We start from the raw sequence: 21,165 nt of genomic DNA on the forward strand, positions 1-21,165 counted from the left end.
ATTGTGTGTGTGTGTTTGGGGGGTGAGGGTGGGAATAAGTTGGGCAAAAAAAATAATTATTGGGAAAACAAACTTGATGACAGACTGTGCTTGGAATGTCAGACTGCACCGAAGATATAGTTACCTTTTTTGCAGCTGGATTGACCAATGGCAATTTGACACGTATCTATGATGTCTTCTCGATAGTTAACTGCATTTATATGGTTGTACGCCCTACTAAAACTCAATAAAGAAAGTTTGACAAAAAAATCTTTATTTTCCACCTCACCTTAGCAAAGAGTACAAAATGTGTCAAAGTTGTTCCCTGCTTAGTTTTTAAAATCTGGCTTAATGGCGAAATAGGATTTTTGATAACCTAGGCATAAAAGTAACTTTTTTAAAATATACCTTTCTACTACTCATGACACCTTTAGAGCTTAAAAAAACACAACCTTGGCAGGAAGAGTTAACACCCTTGGCTCAGAGAACTATGGCCTGCCTCTGAGCCAAGAAGGACCAGTGGGTGTTAACATGATCCCCTCGGAGAGGGGATTAGTTATCTCGAAGTGGACAGGAGCACTACCTCTTTTGACTTGGAGATGCCAGGGAGGGATTATTCTCTTCACCCCCAGCACCCACCTCAACTGACAGGGCCCTGTCAGAGTAGAAGGAAAATGTGTTTTGACCCTGTCAAGGAGAGGAGTGGTCAAGAAGCTGAAGACACTCCTGCCTGGTGCACTCTGGGACCTCTCATGGTGAAATAAGGGATCCTGGGTAATTTTACAGTGAGGCAAATAGGAAGTGTTTAAAAAAGGAGGTGAACTTTGATAAAATATTCAGGATTAGGTGGGAGATTTTCTCTTGTCATTGGAAAATCTCACACCACAACCACCAGTCCTTCAGAACATTCCAGGACCTGGTAAGACTCCATCTGAAGAAGGAGGCTTAGTTTGAATAAGAATCCTGATCTATGACTCTTGCTAGTAGAAGAGGACTCGCACAAAAACTTAACGGCTCCTGAAGCCTTCTGGCTCTCGAAGATGGAAACTGCTCTACAAGGGTATAGTGGCTTGCTTCATAGATGCAAAAAAGCAGGTGGTCTCCTAATTCAAAGAGGGTCGAGCTTACAAAAGATGACTATACCATACAGGAGAGCTGGCAAGAGAGAGACCTGGTGTCCACACACACATATCCTTTTGAGAGTGGGATTGCAGGTATGTCCAAAAGCAACTTTCTCAGCAGTTGAACACTAAGTTTGAAGGCAAAACCTTTGACCAGGGTAACCCCCTTGGTACGTTCTAACTCTGCTGCACTGTGGTGAGCCTGAATATGAACCTAGGTCCACCTTGAACTTTTATTTTTCCATAGTGCTTGACTTTTTTTCTAAGTACTTTCCCATAAAACTTTAAATATAATATCTTCTGTGCCTGGTAACCTACATTGATTAAATTGGTGACGTTTTGCTGATTCAAATTTTTTTCTGTGGGTCAAATTTGATTTGGAAATGGTGTTGTGCTGTGCTCTTCAAATCGAAATTGCTGATTCTGCCTGAACTTAGCATGCAGTTCTCTAGGGATTGGCAGCTGCCTTAGGCATAGCTACGGGGGGTTGAGTGAAGATTATTTCACAATTGTATTCTGACCTAAAAAGAGTGGGTTTATTGAGTTGGAAGGGGTGCTCCCTCCCAAGTCAATAAGCCTTTTTCTGTCAGTCACGAAATGCATTATCTGTGTGATGTGACAGAAGAAGAGGCTCCGCTGTTGGAGGAACTAGTAATGGAATGCATTCTTTGTCGAATGTGACATAAGTGCCAGGACAGGATACACCACCTCAGGTACCACTGATGGAATGCATTACTCATCCAATGTGACAGAAGCAGCAGAAGATGTTCTACCATCAGAGGAACTGGTGATGAAATGTATTCTTCGTCTGATGTGACAGAAGCAGCAGCACAGTATCCACCATCAAATGCACCAGTAATAGACTGAATTCTTCATTCGATGTGGCAGAAGCAGCTGGAGATGATCCAATGCTGGAGGAGAACTAGTGATGGAATGCATTATTTCTCCAATGTGACAGAGGCAGCAGGAGAGGATCCATCATGGGCAGAACTAGTGAGGAAATGTTTAATTTGTCTGATGTGACAAAAGCAGCACAAGAGAATCCTCCAACAGATGTACTAGTGATGAAATGCATTGTTAGTCTGATGTGACAGAAGCAGCAGGAGAGGATCCACCATCTGAGGTACCAGTGATGGAATTCATTTTTTGCCCGATGTGACAAAAGCAGCAAGGGAAAATCCATAATCGGAGGCAATAATAATGGAATATATTGTTTGTCTGATGTAACAGTAGCAGAGAGGATACGCCAACAAAGGAACCTGTGGTTAGAGTTTCTACCAGAAAAAGCTTTATCAAAGGTAAGTGACTTGTTTTACTGATAAGGACTTCTAACCACACATTCCTCATCTTAGAGCAGATACCCAGGCAACACCTCACCAGATGTGGGTCAGTCCTGCAGGACGAGCAGGCAAAATGCCTGTCTCTATGGACCAGATTGTCCAAAGCACTACAGCTTCAAGAACTTGTGGACTGATGTCCATGTAGCAGCTTGGCAAACACCCAAGACAAATATCCAGTATCACAATGGAGTGGTAGTGGCCTTCGCTCTGGTAGAATGGACCTGCCAGCCTTCAGGAGGCTGCTTCCAGGCTAATGAGTAGCAGCTCTTAATGCAGAGTACAATCTATAGGGTCCACTTCTACACAGCCTCACCCTTTATCACTGCAGTAACCACAATGAAGAGCTGATCATCCACCCAATGGTCTTTGGTACTATTAATGTGGAATGAGATAGCTCTCTTTTGGTCTAAGCGATGGAGTCTCTCTTCTTCCATGGAAGATGAGGGAAACCATAAAACGTGGGCAGAGTGACACTCTCATTGACATGAAATGGGGTGACCACCTTCGGAAGGAAGAACGTGCATGTCCGAATGGCCAGTTTAGCAGGGAAAAGGCTGGAAAAAGCTTGAAGCTCGCTGACCCTCCTGGCTGATGTAATGGCCAGTAGAAAGACCTTTTTGTTCTGAAGAGAGCAGCTGTGTGGGAGTTCAAAGGGGGAACACATGAGAAGCGTGAGGACCAGGGTAATCTCAAAGGTGGTAGGAGGGAACAAGTGTTGCAAACCTTTCGGAAAACGAGTCACAACAGGTGACTTGAACAGAGAGGGTTGATCTGGCAAATACAGGTATTCAAAATGGCCATTGGGTAACCTTTATCAGTGCCCAGTGCAATGAATTGTCGGGCTAAAGATAGAACAAACAGCAGCACCTCTGATTGCGGTGCAAAAAGGGGTCCACACAGCGTGAGATACACCAAGGGGCAAACTTACCCAAGCGGAAGGCGCATATAGTTTTAGTGGAGGGATGCCTGGCTGACAAACTGACATCATAGACTCCGGGAGCAGGATTGAAAACCCTCAGCTGGCACCGCTCAGTATTCATGCATGAAGGTGGAGTGGCCAGGTTTGGATGCAGGACCCTGCTTTCTTATTGCAACAGGAGATTCTCCCAAATGGGTAGTCTGACTGGAGGACTCATGCTCAGTAGTTTGAGATACCATACTCTCTGTGCCTAATCCGGAGCCACTAGGATGATTTGATCCCTTCAGTCCTGATCTTCTTGAAAACTTGGGGCAGGAGTGGTTTGAGTGGAAAGGCGTACAGGAGTCCTGAATTACATTTGAGGCAGACTGATTCTCCGAGCAAGTCAAATGTGCAGAAGTGCTGACATAATGAGTTACTGGCAGTGGCATAGAGACTGAGCCAAGGTCCTCCCCATTCTTGGGCCACATCTGGTTGTAGACACCATTTGAGATTCACAAGAAATCAACGGTTCTGTTTGTCTGTCCGGTCCTTCAGAGAGCCTGCCAGGTGCTGTACAACCTGGAAGATGCCCTGGTGTTCCAGCCACGTCCAGAAACGCAGAGCCTCCTGGCACAGGGCCCACAACCCCACTCAGCCCTGTTTGTTGCAGTACCAACCAGTCTTCCCTTGATGGACAGGAGGAAGCCTTTCAATGCCAAGAGGATACGGCTCAACTTGATGTGGAATTGAGATTAGGCCAGAGACCTCTGATCTCCACCTTTCCCAGGAGGCCACCCTAACCAAGAAGTGATGCATTGGTCACCGCTATCAGCTCTTGGTGAGGAAGGGAGAGGGGTCTGGCGGTGATCAGTCATGGTATCTAGCCCACACCTGATGGTGAACTTCGCCGCATCCCAACCGTCCACTACTGCTTGGTTGAGGATAGCTCAGCCTTCTTCAGGAAGCATGCAGCTGCACAACTGAGACTGCATGGGAGTATCAACACAGGAGGCATACGATGGTTACCGATCACAAAGCCAGGGTGATGGAAGAGAAAATGCATTCCCCACAGGTGTGGAATGAAATGCATTAGCATTGACATTCACTGTTGAAACCTGCACAAACAGGCCCTCGTGGGAGGGGTGCTGGGAGAGGGAGAATGATGTCTGGGGCAGGATCGTGGCATTGGACAGTCATGTGGTGCACATGAGTCCCTGTGCAAGGTTTGGCCCAGGCTCCCAGGAGAATGTCAGTGAGGGCTTCTTTGAAGCAATAGTTCAACTGTACCCACTTTTGAATGAAGCATCTCTGTCAAGACGTTGGTCTTGAGCTTGACTGCTGGCAGCCTGTGGGTGAAGGATCTCTGCTGTTCTGTACATCACTTTGACAAAGCATGCACTCTCTGAAAAAGGGCCCAGAAGGGAAAGAATGCCAGTCTGGAGAAGTGTCTAAGATACTGTCGTCACCCAGCTCTTCATACCAGTTTTTGAACTGGTAAGGGCCTTCCATTGGGAGACCAAACACTTCCTCATCTTCCCCCTTCAGAAACGAAGGTTCTTTGTAGGGGTGAGAAGTCCTGGGGTTGGTAAGGCCTGGACGATGCGGGTATTGACGTTGAACAGTGCAGACTCAGAATCTGCAATGATTGTCTTGTCATTGAGCAGCACCAGATATGTCGGGGAGGTGCGAGACGGAAAAGAGCTGGTGTGGAAGAGGGCACCCATGACTGCATCAATCCGGATATGGGAGTGGATCCACGGGGCCAGGATGAGGCTGGGGCAGCTCCGCCAGTGGCAACTCAGTAAGGGCAACTCTCGGCTCCATGGGGCCCAAAGGCGCGACAAAGGGCATCAGTGGCCCAAAGATAGCATTAATGCCATTGAAGAACCCCTTCAAACGAGCAGGAGTCACTCCGTTATTGGGACACTCTGGAAAGCAGGGAGCAGGGCTGGATGCCAGCCCCAAGATCTCCCTCGGGACCGGGGAAGCAAAAAGCCTTCTTCTGCCACAGATCGCCTTGGGGTGCATAGACTTGCACTCAGCTTAGGGTCATGGCTGACCACAGGCACCAGAGACAAACCAAGTGAGAATATGATATCGACATTTGTCTGTGGCAGTCCCCACAAGATGTTAAACCTCTAGGTTTTGGAAGGACATGTCCTTAAACACACTGGGCGCAAGTGCTCAAAAAAGGTAAACAAAACAAAGAAAGTGGTAAAAAAGTGGTTGAAGTAGCTCTACTGATCCGTGCTGTTAGCACAGAAAGAAAAAAACTGATGTCAGCACACTGGAATGGTGGTTATATGGGCACTGCAATGTGACTTCTGATGCGGATGACTCCAACACAGAGCCGGTCAACACCACCAACACACAGGTACTGCTCAAGATTTTTAGGAGCCAGTCTGACACCTGGGGAATATTCTAAGGTGAGGTATGTGCAGTTAAATGTCCCAATCTGAATCATGAAGAACTTACTGCTATGAAATTTAAACATATATGGGATCGCTGAGTAGGCAACCAAACTTGCAGCATGATGTGGCCATCGTTACATGCAGGGCAATATAGGGTGGGATATATCCATACATGAACTAAGATTCAGACAACTGGGAACTACTCAATCAGTGCCACTCTACTGTTCTAGCGGAAATAATGGAAGCTGTGTAAGTCTCCTTTCACTACATTGTCTCTTATTTACCCTGATGAGTCATTCACTATGAACAATGAAAGTGGGAGTTGTTCTGGGAGGAAATTTAGAAAGTCAGGAGGATGCTTCCTTGTGTAAACAAGAAAGAACACGTATAAGTGGGGGTCCAACAAAAGTATTGGAATCATATGGAGGGTTGATGACAGCAGGGTAACATGAGGAAAGCCCATTCACTCTTGCACTGTCAGGGCATCAACCTGCCAAGTCTCTCACACTTGCATGTGTAGACAGACAGTCTGACTGGAGCCTGAGCCATGACTTGACAAAGTCTCACCTAACAGGTGCCCGTTCACTTTTGACAGCCTTTGAGAGCTTGAGAGGGGATTGTCTTTCTTTGGTCAAGTAGCAGTAGGTTGAATCTAGGAATTTTCAAGTTTAAGTGGTTTCTGCTCAGGTTGAAAGCCTTGATTGCGCTACCACTTTCCTTCCTCCTTCATAGAGTGTTTTTATTTGTCAGCAGGCACTGCCCCTACTGTTAAAATTAAATAAAATGGTGCATGGCTACTGTTTATGTCAGCAATTCCAATTTTTGCCCTGTTAGTAGCCTTTTATTCATCTAACAGCATCTCTGTCTGGTACATGTTGTCATATGGACTATGGGGACTACTCTGATTATCCCTCACCCTCTTTTTGATGGGGGGGTGCACAATATATAATATCACATTTCCTCTGTGGCTAAGATAGTTATACCTTAATATTATAATTTTAATTTGTGTGTCTATATCCCACATACCCTTATCAACCTCACTGCTAACCCCGAGGTCATCTACCATGACATGAAAACATTTATATTTAGGCTCAAAACGAACAAGTTACTTACCTTTGGTAACACCGTATCTGGTAGAGACCATACCTTGTTGCAGAGTCCTTACCTGTTAATTTACTAGGCATCAGACTGGATCCGGAAGATTTTTGTGAGCAATAACTCTGAGCGTCGTCAAGTGGCATTGATCAGCTCAGAGTGCATCGCTGGCATCATCCGCACTGGAATGACGTCACAATAACTACATAGGGGCCACCCAGGTGCGCTGAGGTCAGTTACTTTTCAAGAACCTCAGCCACCCTCTGCACCACCATTGCGTATAAAGCTCCCTCCTCTGTAGCCACGGTAGTGCGAGAAAGCATGCCAGTATCTGGAGAAGTTTCCAGTCCACTGGCATCACCCAATTCCTCACACCAGTTTATATTTGTATCTTCTTCACAGGGCTGGTATTCTGCGGGATCCAGCAATCCCATCCGTTCCTCCCAGAGGCCTAGCCCAAGGGAATAGAGCTAAGGCTCTGATCTAGGAAGCAGTTTCTACCCGCATCGGATTTGGGGAATTACAATGGGGATGGCGCCGCCAGCAGCATCTGCATCAGGACCCGCACTGGGGAATGTCGAGATGGTACGGCCAGTGCCAGTCCAGATGCAGGAATGGATCCCCGAGGGCCCACAGGAGCCGGAGCTGCCCGCATGGAACCAGATGGGGCCCGCGTCGACCCTGTGAGGTCCAAAAACGCCTCTGTTAGTGGGGTCGGGCCAGCCAAAAATGAGGTGCATGGCCTCATAAAACTCCCTGTTTTGGGTGGTGGTCGCTCTGGTTCCCAGAAAGTCAGGGAGGCACTGAGTCGGCCCAGGCGCAGACTATTGAGAACCAGGCCGACGGACAAGGCGAAGTCAATGACCACTTTGACTTCTTGCTCTTCTTCGTGTGCCTCGACTTGCCGGATCGTCCTGAGGACTTTGAGTGGGAAGATGATGACTTTGGGTGCTGCAACCAGTCCCAGCACTTTAATTTCGATCGGGACCTCAATTTGTGCAGTCGCATGCCAGGCCATCATGATCTCCGCTCCCTCAAAGCCTTCGGGTGCATGGCGTGGCAATCTGAGCACAACTCTGAGTCATGGTTGTAAACCAAACACCACAGGCAGACAAAAGGCGGGTCTGTCACCAACATCGGCCGATGACAGGCTTCGCAGGGAGTGAATCCTGTTTTTCTAGATGACATTCTCCTAACACACCAGGAGGAAACCCTCAAAAATTCTTGACAAAACATCGAAAAAGGCCAGTCAAAAAATGACTGAGGGGTAGCTCTTTTCTCGCACGGAAAGAAAATAACTGAAATCAGCACATGTGGGTGGCGCCTATATAGGTACCACAATGTCATTCTGGTGCAGACGATGCATGCGGAGCTGATTGACGCCACCTGATGGCACGTAGGTGTACTGCTCAGAAAAATACTTCTGGATCCAGACTGAAGCCTGAGAAATTCACAGATCAGGAATCTGCAGCTAGAAGTCTCTATCAGATAAAAACAACTCCCTGCCAACCACATATTCAAACGCCTGTTGCTTGGTATGTGTGTGGGTAAGCACTTCAGCACCTACACTGGCTATATGAATGCTACAACACAATAGAATACAATATATGGTAAATGACATAACCTCTGGGCGAGGTAGTTTCCATATGTGCTAAATACCCCCATTAAGATTTTTCAGAAGCATAAGTACACAGAACACGCAGAATGGGTTAGTAGCACATCAAATTTAGCATGTTTTGCATTTTTTCCAAGCCTTTTCCCTACCCTGATAAATTTAATCAAGTCCTCTATCTGGGGAATACTGTGAGGGTTTGACAATTATCACAGAATCTGCAATTCCCATCGATCTGAACTGAACCTTGAACTTGGAACGAGGGCCTAAGAGGTTAAATACTTCGACTGCTAGAATAAATAGAGTTTACTGGGAGTGCAGTGTTTTGAGGCCATACGAAAGATTAATCTTGAAGGTGACAACTTGTGTTGTTAAAGAAACAGAGATCCGCAAGGCAGGAGAAACGTCTTACTTTGTTATCGGCCAGCTGTTTAATTAGCGTTTCCCATGAAGCTTGCGGAAGATTTCGCACTTTCATCTCATATTGCCCAATGAGCGCCTCGACTGCTCGTCTCTGCTCATTCCACTGAACACAGTCGGTGAGCATCTCGTTTAGTTGCTGCTGCCGTACCTCCACGCCATGCTGAGTACTGTCCCACTGATTTTTCACCTTCTCCACTGCAGAACAGAAGCACTTGTTAGACACTGTAGGCCTAGCGCCATTTTACTTAAAGTTAGCACTCAACAAGGATAGAAGGGCAAATGCATTCACACCATTTCTGCTGTACGTGTAATAAATAGGGAATTGAGGTAACAGTATCTGCTACAGAATAAAAATTGTATAGACTGATTTCACGCTACTTTGGTTAAGATTTAACAATAACGGGATTAATTAAATTTTATCACTTTTCAGAAGTGAAAGATTTGATACCACATACATTACAAAAATGTCCTAAAGTCAGTTTGCTTTATATTCAGTGAAAATGGTAACTAATTGACTATGATCTCTAAAACACATTTTACACGATTTGGAAGAACTGCATGTGCTAATATTGGTCTTTACTGTCTCTTCCATTTTTGCCCCATCTGCAAAAATATTTCTGCAACATTGACTCGAGGAAAATTGATTTGATTACTACTGTCTTACATAGGCAGCAAACATGACGAAAATTGATTTGTCATTATTGCACTCGTGACAATTTCAGCTGACAAACGATTTCTATCAGATCTAACTATAAAACGTAGGGTATTCTCCAACTGATACCTATACAGATAGCATTATGTTCCTTTAACAGGTAACAAAATGCAGTCTGAATCGACTAGAATTTTTTGGAAAGAAATGAAGCATGCCTCCAAACACCCACATGAGAGCAACGGGGCTCATGTTAAAAAAAAAAAAAAAAAAAAAAAAAGGAAAGAAAAGGGCGTAGTTTGGTCAGTAGGATTGGAGGGCGTGAACTTCAGATTTTTGACAATTAAGCTGGTATATAATGTTTAAATAGACCTATCTGTTAAATCACAAACATTATAAAGCTGTCCTGAGGGTTTGCAAGTAGAAGTATATCATATAATTTACAAAATAGTCTAAAGTCAGTTTGCTTTATATAGAAAATGGCTACCAAGTGACTATGATCTCTGAAACTCATTTTACAAGAGTTTGAAGAATTGCATGTGGTAATATTGGTCTTTACTGTCTCCTCCATTTTCTGTCACTTATGCAAACACTATGTGCTGGCACTATGTGCCCTGGGCTGTTTTCAGACTAACTGTCAACCACAGAGCAACTGGTAGCCTACCCGTGAGGCAATGTAAGAAATAGTACTGTATTGCAGAAGGCAGCTGAAAGCATGTTTACTTGGGGGTGGGGAGGGAGATGTCATTCAGTAGGGGGAGTGTAGCATCGCCATTCCGAACATACTGTGTTCCAGACATACTCTAAGCGGCTTTGGTTCAGCCCCCTTCAGTCACTGCGTTTTTTCCCTCAGGAACGTTCGTTCATGGGCTTGAGAGACTGTCGATCATATCTTGAATAAACCCACAAGAGTATTTTAGCATCACCTTTACTATTGGCTTTGTTTACACCTCCGCTTCTACTGGAATGGATGAGAGACTATTTTACATCTCAAAAGTACACTCTGTCATGATGCATTTAACTCTGTACCACATCGCTGCGTTGTATACACAAAACACAATCCTTTGCTATTGTTTTACACGGTATAAAACATTCTTATTGCTTTTTAAGCACCAGTTAGCGTCAAACCTATTGGCTTTGCCAATGATTGTTTGCTGTGGTGCCGCAAAGCCTGCCCTATTGCTGGGCGGAATAACAATTTAGTCCATCTTGATGCCCTGACTGCAAAAGGAATTGGAGAGCAGTGTGATCGCCCATCCATGCATGAATGTTTGAAATTCAATTCGGAAGCGCTAATTGCAAAGGTGACTATCTGCCTCAGGCACCCCCTGTAAAAGCGCCTTTCAGGCAGGTTTGCTAGCTAGCATCAACAGAGAAAGATAGTTTCATCCCTGTGCCAGTGTGGTGGGGAAGCACAGAATTGTCTGAAGTCAGGCTGCTGCATTTTGCATGAGCTGCGACAGACAAAAGAATATCCTCAAAGAATGGAATTTTCCATCAAAATGTTCTTTCTTCCTCAGATGCCAGTTACGGCTACAGATAGCATTTAGAGCCTTTTGTGCATCAAAAATGAAGCTGCCATAGGTGAAAGGTGACAAAGCCTAGAAAGGGACAGTCCAGAAAGGATTCTACCTGGTGCTTCATGCATGTACCACTAATCAGACCTCATTACCCATGGCACTTTTGCTCTTAAGGGTAGAATATTTTCCTGTCCCAACACATTGTTAGGTGTCGGTGCTTCCCTCTAACTGCCTGGTTTGCCTCCATGATTTATCTCATGGCAAAATACAGAACAGTCAAAAAGGTACGGACAGAGAACAGAATAGAGTTCTCAATTGTTTCTGATAATATAATAGCAGGATCCCATTTTGTTAAAGTGCTATGAAACCAGTCACTAAACTACAAAGTATGCTTAACAAAAGGAAGCCCACAACCTCTTCAATGCTTGGCGGATGTTTTTGATTAAGTGCCCTGCTACAGCCCAAAGAACACTCACTGCAATTCTTATTTCTTTTTCTTCCAAAGACACAAGCATAAAACTCTCCAGCCAAGAATAGCATAAGATTTGAAAGGGTACAATTTTAGATCACCTTCGGCAAACATGCAAGATCTGGCTTGTACGACGTAAATGAGAACAATTTGCACAATGGAGCATTTGGGTTGCAACATATTTTATAATAGGGAGCAGGGAACATCGTGATAAAAAATACTACTAGTCTTATTATCAATCTATACACATTCCTGTTTGGCGGAATGCACCGAAGCTCACATGGCCACCGCTCAGATTTTAACATCATGGAGATGAATCAGAGAAGTGTCATTAGATGCTTCTGCTGTGGTAGAATGAACCTTGGTTCCAAACTGAAGAGGTTTGTTTACCAGTTTGCACAGCACAAGGCTATATATACAGCAATCAAAACGAATGATGATTCCATGTTAGTGGCGAGGTCTAAAATATTTTTGTTGAAAAGTCACAAGGAGCTAACACAATGTTATGTCAAAGATGACTCTGTGTAACTGCAAATCTCTCCTGAAATAACTATTACCTTATAAATATGGTTTGGATTTGCCAGGGTCACCACCCTTCTTTTCTTGTTACTTAGAGAAGGGAATATCAAAAGACTATAAGTGTATTTCAACAATATAATTGCCAATTGTGCTAGACACAAGAAAAACACTTTAATAAAAGTCAATTTGAAAGGACACTCATCACTGAGCTCAAAGGAAGTATTCATACACCCAGTTCTAGACTCATACAACTGACCAGGGTTGGCTTTGGCACAAACTCCACCATGTATTAAACTTTTCAAACTCTATGTCAAACGAACTAGCAATCTGCTCCTTAACCCTCTTTCTGTGTACTCAATTGGCAATGGTCCACACATTGCTTGAATTGTTAAGAAGTAACAATGTAGCTAGCGGAAAAAGGTCACCACTTGAGAATGAATTTACCTCTAAAAAAGAAAGAAACATTAGATTTCCGTCAGCAAAAGGCAGACTCTGCAATTTGCATCTGGATTCCAAAATGGCTTTGAGATAATCCGAATGTTTAAAATTCCAAAATGCTAGTATTGTAACAACCAGGCCCACAGGAAGACCGTGCTTGGAAAAAGATGGAGGCTTCAATCCTGGAAAGTCTCAGGAGTTCCTGACGAACAGAGCTCATGTTTACGGTAGGAAGAATGAGAAACTGAATCTATGTGAAGAATAGATGGCCTGCCCCATTCGTGGGTCAGTCAAATGTAGTTGCACATGCTCATGAGTGAAAACAAAAATGAGAATGCCTCCTAGTGAGTTTAGATTCTTGGCCATCATAGTATAAGACAATGGGCAGATGATATTCTTATTGGAAGCAAAAAAGTTAGTTTCTGGGAAGCAGAAAGTGTAAAATGTTTCTTCTACTACCAGTGCTTTGGTTTACAAATAGTGCAAATCCTGGGATTCAGGAATCACTTAATATGCCTTCACCTTTTCTTCTAGAGGCTAATTAGGAGCACATTTACCCGTTGATGCCAATTTTTTAGGAATATGGCCTTCTTGTGCCTGAGGTAGGCATTTGCTTAAATTATTATATAGTGTAACATATTTCAATGGTATCATTTCAAAGCATCATCAATGTTGAGGCTTCCACAACAGTGTAATCTGAACAGTCATACAGGTTAGTACAAATGGAGGGGCATGGGGGTAGAATTTCACCTGTTTGCCAAATTCACGTTGCCATCAACCTGCAGAATAGGTAAAGTCTTGATACCGTGAGCAATCAAACTCCCTCAACACTGGATCAAGAACTTGTTTTATGACCTAAGCCACAGTCAATGCAGACCATGCAACAAAACAATTTCTCAACGCATACGCACCAGGGGACACTGCTGCAAAATCATGCAACAGTCCACCAGAGGAGTGTGCCACCACCTCCAGTGTCCACTGAACAGCAACAGCATGTTTCAGAGTAAATAGCTAAGAGTTGATTGCAATAGTGTTTAGATCTCCATAAAAGCCGATGGGCTGTTCAACCACACAGCATCCACTATACTTCTGAAACCAGATCCACTGCTGGAAATCCTGGAGGATTACTAGCAATGTTTCAGAGCTATTATTGACTATTTCAGAAAAAGTCCTTACTGTCTGATGTACATTTCTTGTTTTGATATTTCACTGATGATATATACCTAAGGAAATAATTTAGGTGAGCAATTGTTTGAGGGATGTGTAAGAGAAGAATGGATAGGTGGCATACGTAGGTTCCAAAATTTGACTGCTGATCCTGCAGTACTTAGTTTACTCAATCTCAGGTCCCAAGCTCCTATTTTGAGAATTTTCTTGGATGGAGCACAGTGGGCATGGCTTTCCAGCCACAGAAGATAGGAGCTCTTAAATAAAGCTTCGATCCACCCCAAGTGCCATTTTGGTACTAAAATATCTAAAGAGTGTTTTATACAAAATAGGGAGTTGAATGTAGTAGTTCAAAGCAGCGTGACCCACACACACAGTATATTTCCAATCCTTTAGGGATGTGGAACTAAACAAGTACTTAATTAGGTTGGTTCTCACTCTTTATTGGCTCGAACTGTTGTGGCAACCAATTGGTGATCAACAAAAATGAACATTGTGGAGCACTGGTACAACAGAAAGCTTAATATTTCCTTAATCTTGTAAAAAACACTGAGCAAATCCCTACTATTCATGGCATTTTCTCCCCAAAATTATGCATGCCACTTTAAAATATATATTTGTGTGCTTGGCAGCCTTACTTTATATTTTCTGTTTCGTCACATATTCATGAATGGTCTTATGAAATGTGTCTTGGTTCTTACTGAATGAATGCCAAATTTCACACCTCAGAATGCTGTGTATTTCAGCTCATTTGTACACCTGTGCATAAGGATTTTCATGTTTCCCAGCCATTCCTGCTGTTTACTCCTACAAGCCGTTTTATTCTTTATTGGCAGAACTAAAGGATAGAATCAACTTCCAGAAATCCTCATATAAAAAAATTCAACTTCCAAAAATGTTAATAAAAAAAAGAGTAATTTCTCACTTTCTTTCCCATCTTGCTGAAAATTTAGGCTTCTAGTTCAGTAGTTAAGCCGCAAGAGCCAGGTTCTGGAATTCCTGAACCAAACCTTAATACTTCTGTTTTACTGGCTCCCTGCAAGGAGATTTTTTTAGGCCAAATAAAAGACTTAAGAATGACTCTTTACCTTCTGACAAATCACCACCATAACTGCCAAATGAGGATTTGTTAGAAGAGACCCACAATCTTAAACCTTTCATAACTGAAACCAATAGGACTATTCAAGGAATGGTTAAAATATGGGCTAAATAAGGAAAAAAGATTTAGAAAGGTGGAGAACAGAACCATCTCAGGGGTGTGGAATTTATTAAAATATCTACTTGTCCAGGGGACAGGTTGCTTCTCAAATCTACTTGTCCTGTAAAAATATCTACTTGTCCCTTTGGTGCCATGTAGTGTGGCGCCACATTATGGCAGCAATCTCATTATGTAAGAGCTCTGATAATAGCCTCTCTGATTATGCCAGGGCTACTACCATAGTAGGGCTTGAATACTTGCAGTTTCAATCCCTACTGTAGCAATTTCCTTATTTTGCCACCTTTCTGCAGATCTGCATACTGGGGCTGGAGGAAGCAGTAAGCAATAGTTCCAGGGCTGGAATGCCTTTGAGTCTGCAAACCTGCATGTTTTAAAGATTTTCACCAGCTTCTCTCTAATATTTTCCCATAATAAGAAAGGTTGGACATTTACTCCTGACAATGGCAGAATTAGAACTTCTTCCAGGGTTGGGAAGAAAGTGGCTGGAGGGAAAATGAACTTGCAAATGCTCAATAGATTTTCACATGAGCAAATCTACACATGCGTATTTACCCATGCTAAAATACAGTTCACAAATATTTTATAGGGGTACGACATATACCATGGGTGCACTTTTGTGACTTTCTTTAAGAATTTGGGGCCACATGTAGGTAGGTTCAGATTTGCGACCCGCAAATCCGAATGTAGGATGGTGTCCCTGACACCATCTGTGATTCGCAAGGGCTTCGCAAATGCCCACCTCATGAATAATCATGAGGTGGGTCGCAATTTGCAACCCCCTTGCGAATGGCGGCCCTCACAGGGCTGGTGGCCTGCTGGAGACAGCAGACCACCATGTCTGTGACTGCTTTTCAATAAAGCAGTTTTTTTTTTTTTTTTTTGTAATGCAGCCCGTTTTCCTTAAAGGAAAACGAGATGCATTACAAAAACGAAAAATGAAATGTTTTTGTTTCACTTTTTCAGAGCAGGCAGTGGTCCCAGGACCACTGCCTGCTCTGAAAAAATGTTTACAGTGACATTCACAATGGGGAAGGGGTCCCATGGGGACCCCTTCCCTTTTGCGAAAGTGTTAGCACCCATTTGAAATGGGTGCAAACTGCGATTGGTTTGCGCCCGCGTTCGCAAAACAATCCTACATTGCACTGCGAGTCGCAATTAGGAAGGGAACACCCCTTCCTAATTGCGAGTCGCAAACCCGTTTTGCGATTCGGTAACCAGGTTACCGAATCGCAAAACTGGGATTGTGCATCGCAATGTGCTTTTGCACATTGCAAACAGCGAAAGTCGCTGTTTGCGACATGCAAAAAGCTACCTACATGTGGATCTTGGTCCCTAATTAGGTCTGGTGTTAACAAAGGCATTTTGTTTTTATTAAACTTCTATTTCTCTCTCTTTCGGCTGGCTTTACTGTGAGTGATCGCATTCTGCTCTTCCACAAGGAGCATATTGGCACACAAAGTAGTTTTGTTCAGTGTCAGGAACTACAGTGGCAATCAGTGACATAACGAAAATGGAGGGTGCCCCTTTGCAAAGAACATGGAGGAGCCCCCTCTCCAGACTCACTCAGGGCAGGTGCTGTGCTGAAGGGGCCCCCGGGAGGGCGGCTGCGGGGCCTTTGTTATGCCACTGGTGGAAACGTGTACTTTTAGAGTTCAAAAACGTTTTGGTTTTTTTTTGCCAGTGTTTGTTACAATGTTGAGGGCCTGGTAGCTCCCACAACAATAAAGTGTTACAAAAGCCATGTCAAAACAAGACACGCATTGATGAAACTAAAGGACTTATAAAAATATGTCAGATCAGTTGGCTTTGTCAGTGTTTGTTTATTTTCATGCTTCCCATAATCGTGTTGAAAATGGTTACACTGATTTTCCATTAGAAATATTTTTGGGAAATACTAGAATGCATCAAAACATTTTACTAAATGACACTTCATTTGCATCTAATCAGAGAGCATTCTGGGAGCATTATACTTAGCCTCATAGCCTAAACTTTTCAAACATGTGTATACACTTTTTTTCTTTTTGTACTGGAACCAACGTCAGTAGTGAAGTGTGACCTTAAATCATTTATTTACAGCACTCACCCTAATAATGAAGACTTTCACATAATGAACCATAAATACAAGTTCGAACAGCATTATCTTTTGGAAACACATTACCTCAACTGCAGAGAATTCCACTCTCTGTAAACAGGCAGCTAAAGGGTTTGTGCTGCAGAGGGTTGGGCCTACTTGTCCCAAGGACAAAGTAAACATAAAAACTTGTTGCCCTTGACCCCAAACAAGATGTCCCAGGCAATCGAAGGTGTAAGATCCAAGCAAAGGATTAGAAAATTGGGACAGAAGAAGGAACCTTAATATTATAGATGGGAAATATTTGGTGTGTCACATAAGAAATGTGTTCCTACGATGATGGGATAATGGGACTCATCTAATCTAAATTTAATCTAATTGAATCTAATCTAACCTAATCTAATTGAATATAATCAAATTTCATCTAATCTAATCACTCAGGAGATCGCAATGCCTGAAATCTAAACGGTCTTCTTTAGGTAAATGGGAAAGATTGAGGGAGCTAATCTTTCTTTACTTAACATTAACTGATTTCATGAGGGAGATGAATCCAGCTGAAGGCGAGATGCAGCTTTACATAGCGAGCCTAGAGACTATTCTTTACTCAGGATAATGCTAGAGTACCTACTAACAGATTAAAAGAATTCCCTGAGTTAAGACCATCGCTGAACTCTACAAAAGCAAGATATAACTTAATATATCCATGTATTTTTAAGATGACGCATACGAATAAAACAGCTATAATGATCTGAAAAGCTCAAGGAATACATGCACTCATGCAGAGAAGGGATGATGGAAATATGTCTAAATACCAACACATAAACACAATGTTTCAAAAGGTGTTTTTCTTATGTTTCTCCAGGATGAGCAAACGTTTAACTCCACCCCTACACGTCACAAATACGCAATAAATATGTGTACTTAGTACTATATACCCTATGTGTGTTCTAACATTACTAATGTATAGTGTTGCACTTAAACCCTATACTAAAATGCATTCACTGTAGAACTGGAGATTCATTTATATTGTGTGTCTTAACCTTATTAAATGAAATGTATTCTTAAGAGATATAATAAAACCATCCTCATGTAACTGAAATGTATTAACTCTTGAAAGGAGAAAGATTTATGCAAAGGTGTGCACTAGTGTTTTCACATTTGAATGTATAATGTAGTTCCTAGATGCATTTATACTAATGTATTCTAAATGGCATTGCTTTTGCTAAATACAATATGTAATTAATTTGAACTTATGTACTGACATTCTCATTTGAAGTTAAATGTACCCCAATGACACACATTTTAAAGTGCACTATTGCATTAAACGTTTAAACTTGACATGACTTGTCCTGAATTTCCCTCAACATGAAACGCTGTTTCAATCTTTGCTTGCATGTCTTTTTCTTTGCATGAATGTTGACATGAAATGTTAGCCTGAGAATAGATGTTACACTGTCTTAGCAACAAAGAGCTTGAGAAAAAGATATTGATGGAGGACCATGGAGAGAAAAGCTGACAGTCCCTAATCAGTAATGTTGTAGGTGCTCAAGGACAATATTGTTCTCAGGACTGCTATAGGACAAATTAAAGATCTTGCAGCTTACAATGTAAGAATGGAAAAGATAATGGAGCCCTTGATGATGTGAATAAGGGGTATTACTTAGAAGGATTCTTTTGATAATAAATAGTGCTCACATAGGTTGTTAGGTAGATCTCTTTTGGGCTTTGAGAGGTACAGCCCTCTATCTTTCCCCCTTCATTCGGTCCATTTTTGCTAAGTGCGGCTTAGGCTAACACTTCCTTCCTGATTTTAAGACTCTTGACCGAGCTTCTGAAATGCTGACACCTTCCAAATATGCATGAGCATATTCTTTGTTTTTCTACAATTTCCCTGGCATTTTGAGATTTTTGCCTGGACTTACAAACTTTGATTAATATAAGTCCTAAACTAGATGACCTTAGACATTACTCATGTTTAAGAGAGAGAATTGAAGATTGTTCTTTGAAAACCAAGTCTTACTGCTAATTTTCTGTATTGCTGTAACTGAACTTCTTGTATGCCTTATGCTGATGCACCTAAACTTTTTCAGGACATTTCATTATCCTGTTGCAATCCTCTATCTTTACAGCATGTTTTTGAGAATGATTTACATTAATCTGTTAACTTGTAATAACATACCTTAACTTTATTCTGGATTCCTGCTCCTCATTGTGTAGTCAAATGTGTTACACTGTTAACTGGAAATTGTTTTGATTAATGTTAACACCCTACATCTCTCGAGTCGACTTAAAAACGTCCATTGGTTGACTGAATTCAGCAGAATAGCCTAAAGCTCCATCACTCAATAATGCCATCCATTAATTTTAAAGGCATATTAACTTGCTCATTAGTGTGAATATCAAAGAGGGAAAGGAACAAGGAGGTGTTTGAGATATTTCTTCATATATCCCTCAAACCTCTTTATCAATAGATATAAGAAGAGAATATTCCTGGGGCCTTGAAAAATCGCAAGTTTTTATTATGGTCTTTCAATAATATACCCCATTTGTTCCATTAGAACATACTAAATAAAAAATGCTCTTAAGACATACGTGTTCTCAATGTTAGCTGATGATTTGGCTGAAGAAGAGGCAGCAGGAGCTAAAGGGTTTGTACTCCTGTGGGACTGGGATAAGCTCTCCTGCTGAGTTCAGAATTGCTCCTAGGAAGGGCTGGATTTGTAAAGGTTAGAAGTGAAACTTGCCCATGTTGATGGGGAAACCTAGATCATAGGGGAGATCTAAGGTGACCTGTGTGTGAGCCAAACACTGCAGTTTGCTTGCAGTCTTTATCAGCCAGTCGTCAGAGGCGTAGCTTCAGGGAGGGTACAGCTGTTTGTCGGTTTTCACATAGGATTTTTATATAAACATGCATACAAAAACACACACTCGCCTCTGTTTTTAAGGTCTTAAAAAATGTTTATTTTTAAGGGTTACGTAAACTCAGTATTTTGTAAAATAAACATTTTTTAACACCTTAAAAACAGAGACTATAGGAGGAGAAGGGCACTCCTCTCCCGTCCCTTCGGTTCCTTAAGTCCCCTTCCTGCCCTTCCTCTCACATAATGTATTTTAACTAGCATGATTGTTGGGAAATATGAAGCTCACACTCCCCCAACCTTACTGACCAAGCTACACCTCTGCCAGTGTCCTAGTTGGACACTCGCTCCTAAGCGAGACTGCTGGTTAAGGGATGACAGCACTTTTGTTTGTAGGCAACTGAGTCATTCCTACAACAAGTCGCAACTGTCGTCCCAACTCTCCCAGCTCACAAGCAGTCCCACACCAAAACCTCAAACAGTGAAAGGTGATTTCTGCCAGCCTTACGCATGGACTCTAGAATGCGACATCTCAGGGGAGTTGTGGTGTAATGGAGGATACCCTTTTCTCACCTTAAAAAAAAGTCTCATTCACACACAGGCAATTAAGGAGATGCAGGAACGTTTTCAATAGGTTTACTTAAAAGACTTCAATCTATGGTAAAATGCATGAGTTGCAATGATTAGGATAACAAACAATAAAAGAAGCATAATTGTGAAGATGAGAGTCGTGAATACAAAGACCCCCACCATCTTGCAATAAACATGAAGTGTATAATCCCTAGAAAGAGAACCCAATCCCTAACCTAATGAGAGCTAGGTATGATAAACCTAATCTGCCAGTATCATGTCCATGAGAAGCGCCCCCCAACTCTTGTTACCTAGGAATGAGGTCGCTAGATCAGACTCCATGGTGACACAAGTTTCTGCAGAGAGGTGACGTGCAGCATAGGTGGTGTAGATGCCATATGTAAGGAATCCCTCTGATAACCTTGTCTGGTTGAGATGTATTTATGCATATCTTGTAGGAACCCTGATGTAGTTAAGTTCCCAAACAATTGATAAGGAGGCAGACTTGTGTCAGCAATTGTGTAAACAATCCCCATCAAGTGTACATTATGTTCCTGTCACTCATAAGTGAGAAAGGGACATGATATGAATACCTAGATACATCACTTGATTATGACGCGGATAGTGATGCCTTCACAGTGTGGCACTGATAATGCAAATCAAAACACTGCTCTAACTCTAAACTACAGCAGCCATCTTAAAAGAAATATTAAAATAAATGGACCAAAACTGAGCATGCTAAGTAGGTTAAAAGTCACTAGGTGATGGGGCACAGGTCTGCGAGCCAAAGGGCTTAGCTAATC

General features: G+C 42.5%; 1 protein-coding gene across 4 annotated transcripts in view; it reads right to left on the bottom strand.

Moving 5' to 3' along the window:
* The window catches only part of UTRN (utrophin), a 1,374,288-nt gene that overhangs the window by 733,556 nt on the left and 619,567 nt on the right, over nt 1-21,165 (bottom strand). For all 4 annotated transcript variants that reach the window (XM_069235249.1, XM_069235248.1, XM_069235247.1 and 1 more), the window contains exon 51: nt 8,872-9,077. In XM_069235249.1, the coding sequence (XP_069091350.1) occupies nt 8,872-9,077 (206 nt within the window). The remainder of the gene's footprint in view (nt 1-8,871; nt 9,078-21,165) is intronic.

Source organism: Pleurodeles waltl, chromosome 5, assembly GCF_031143425.1.
Source record: "Pleurodeles waltl isolate 20211129_DDA chromosome 5, aPleWal1.hap1.20221129, whole genome shotgun sequence".
Lineage (NCBI taxonomy): Eukaryota > Metazoa > Chordata > Amphibia > Caudata > Salamandridae > Pleurodeles > Pleurodeles waltl.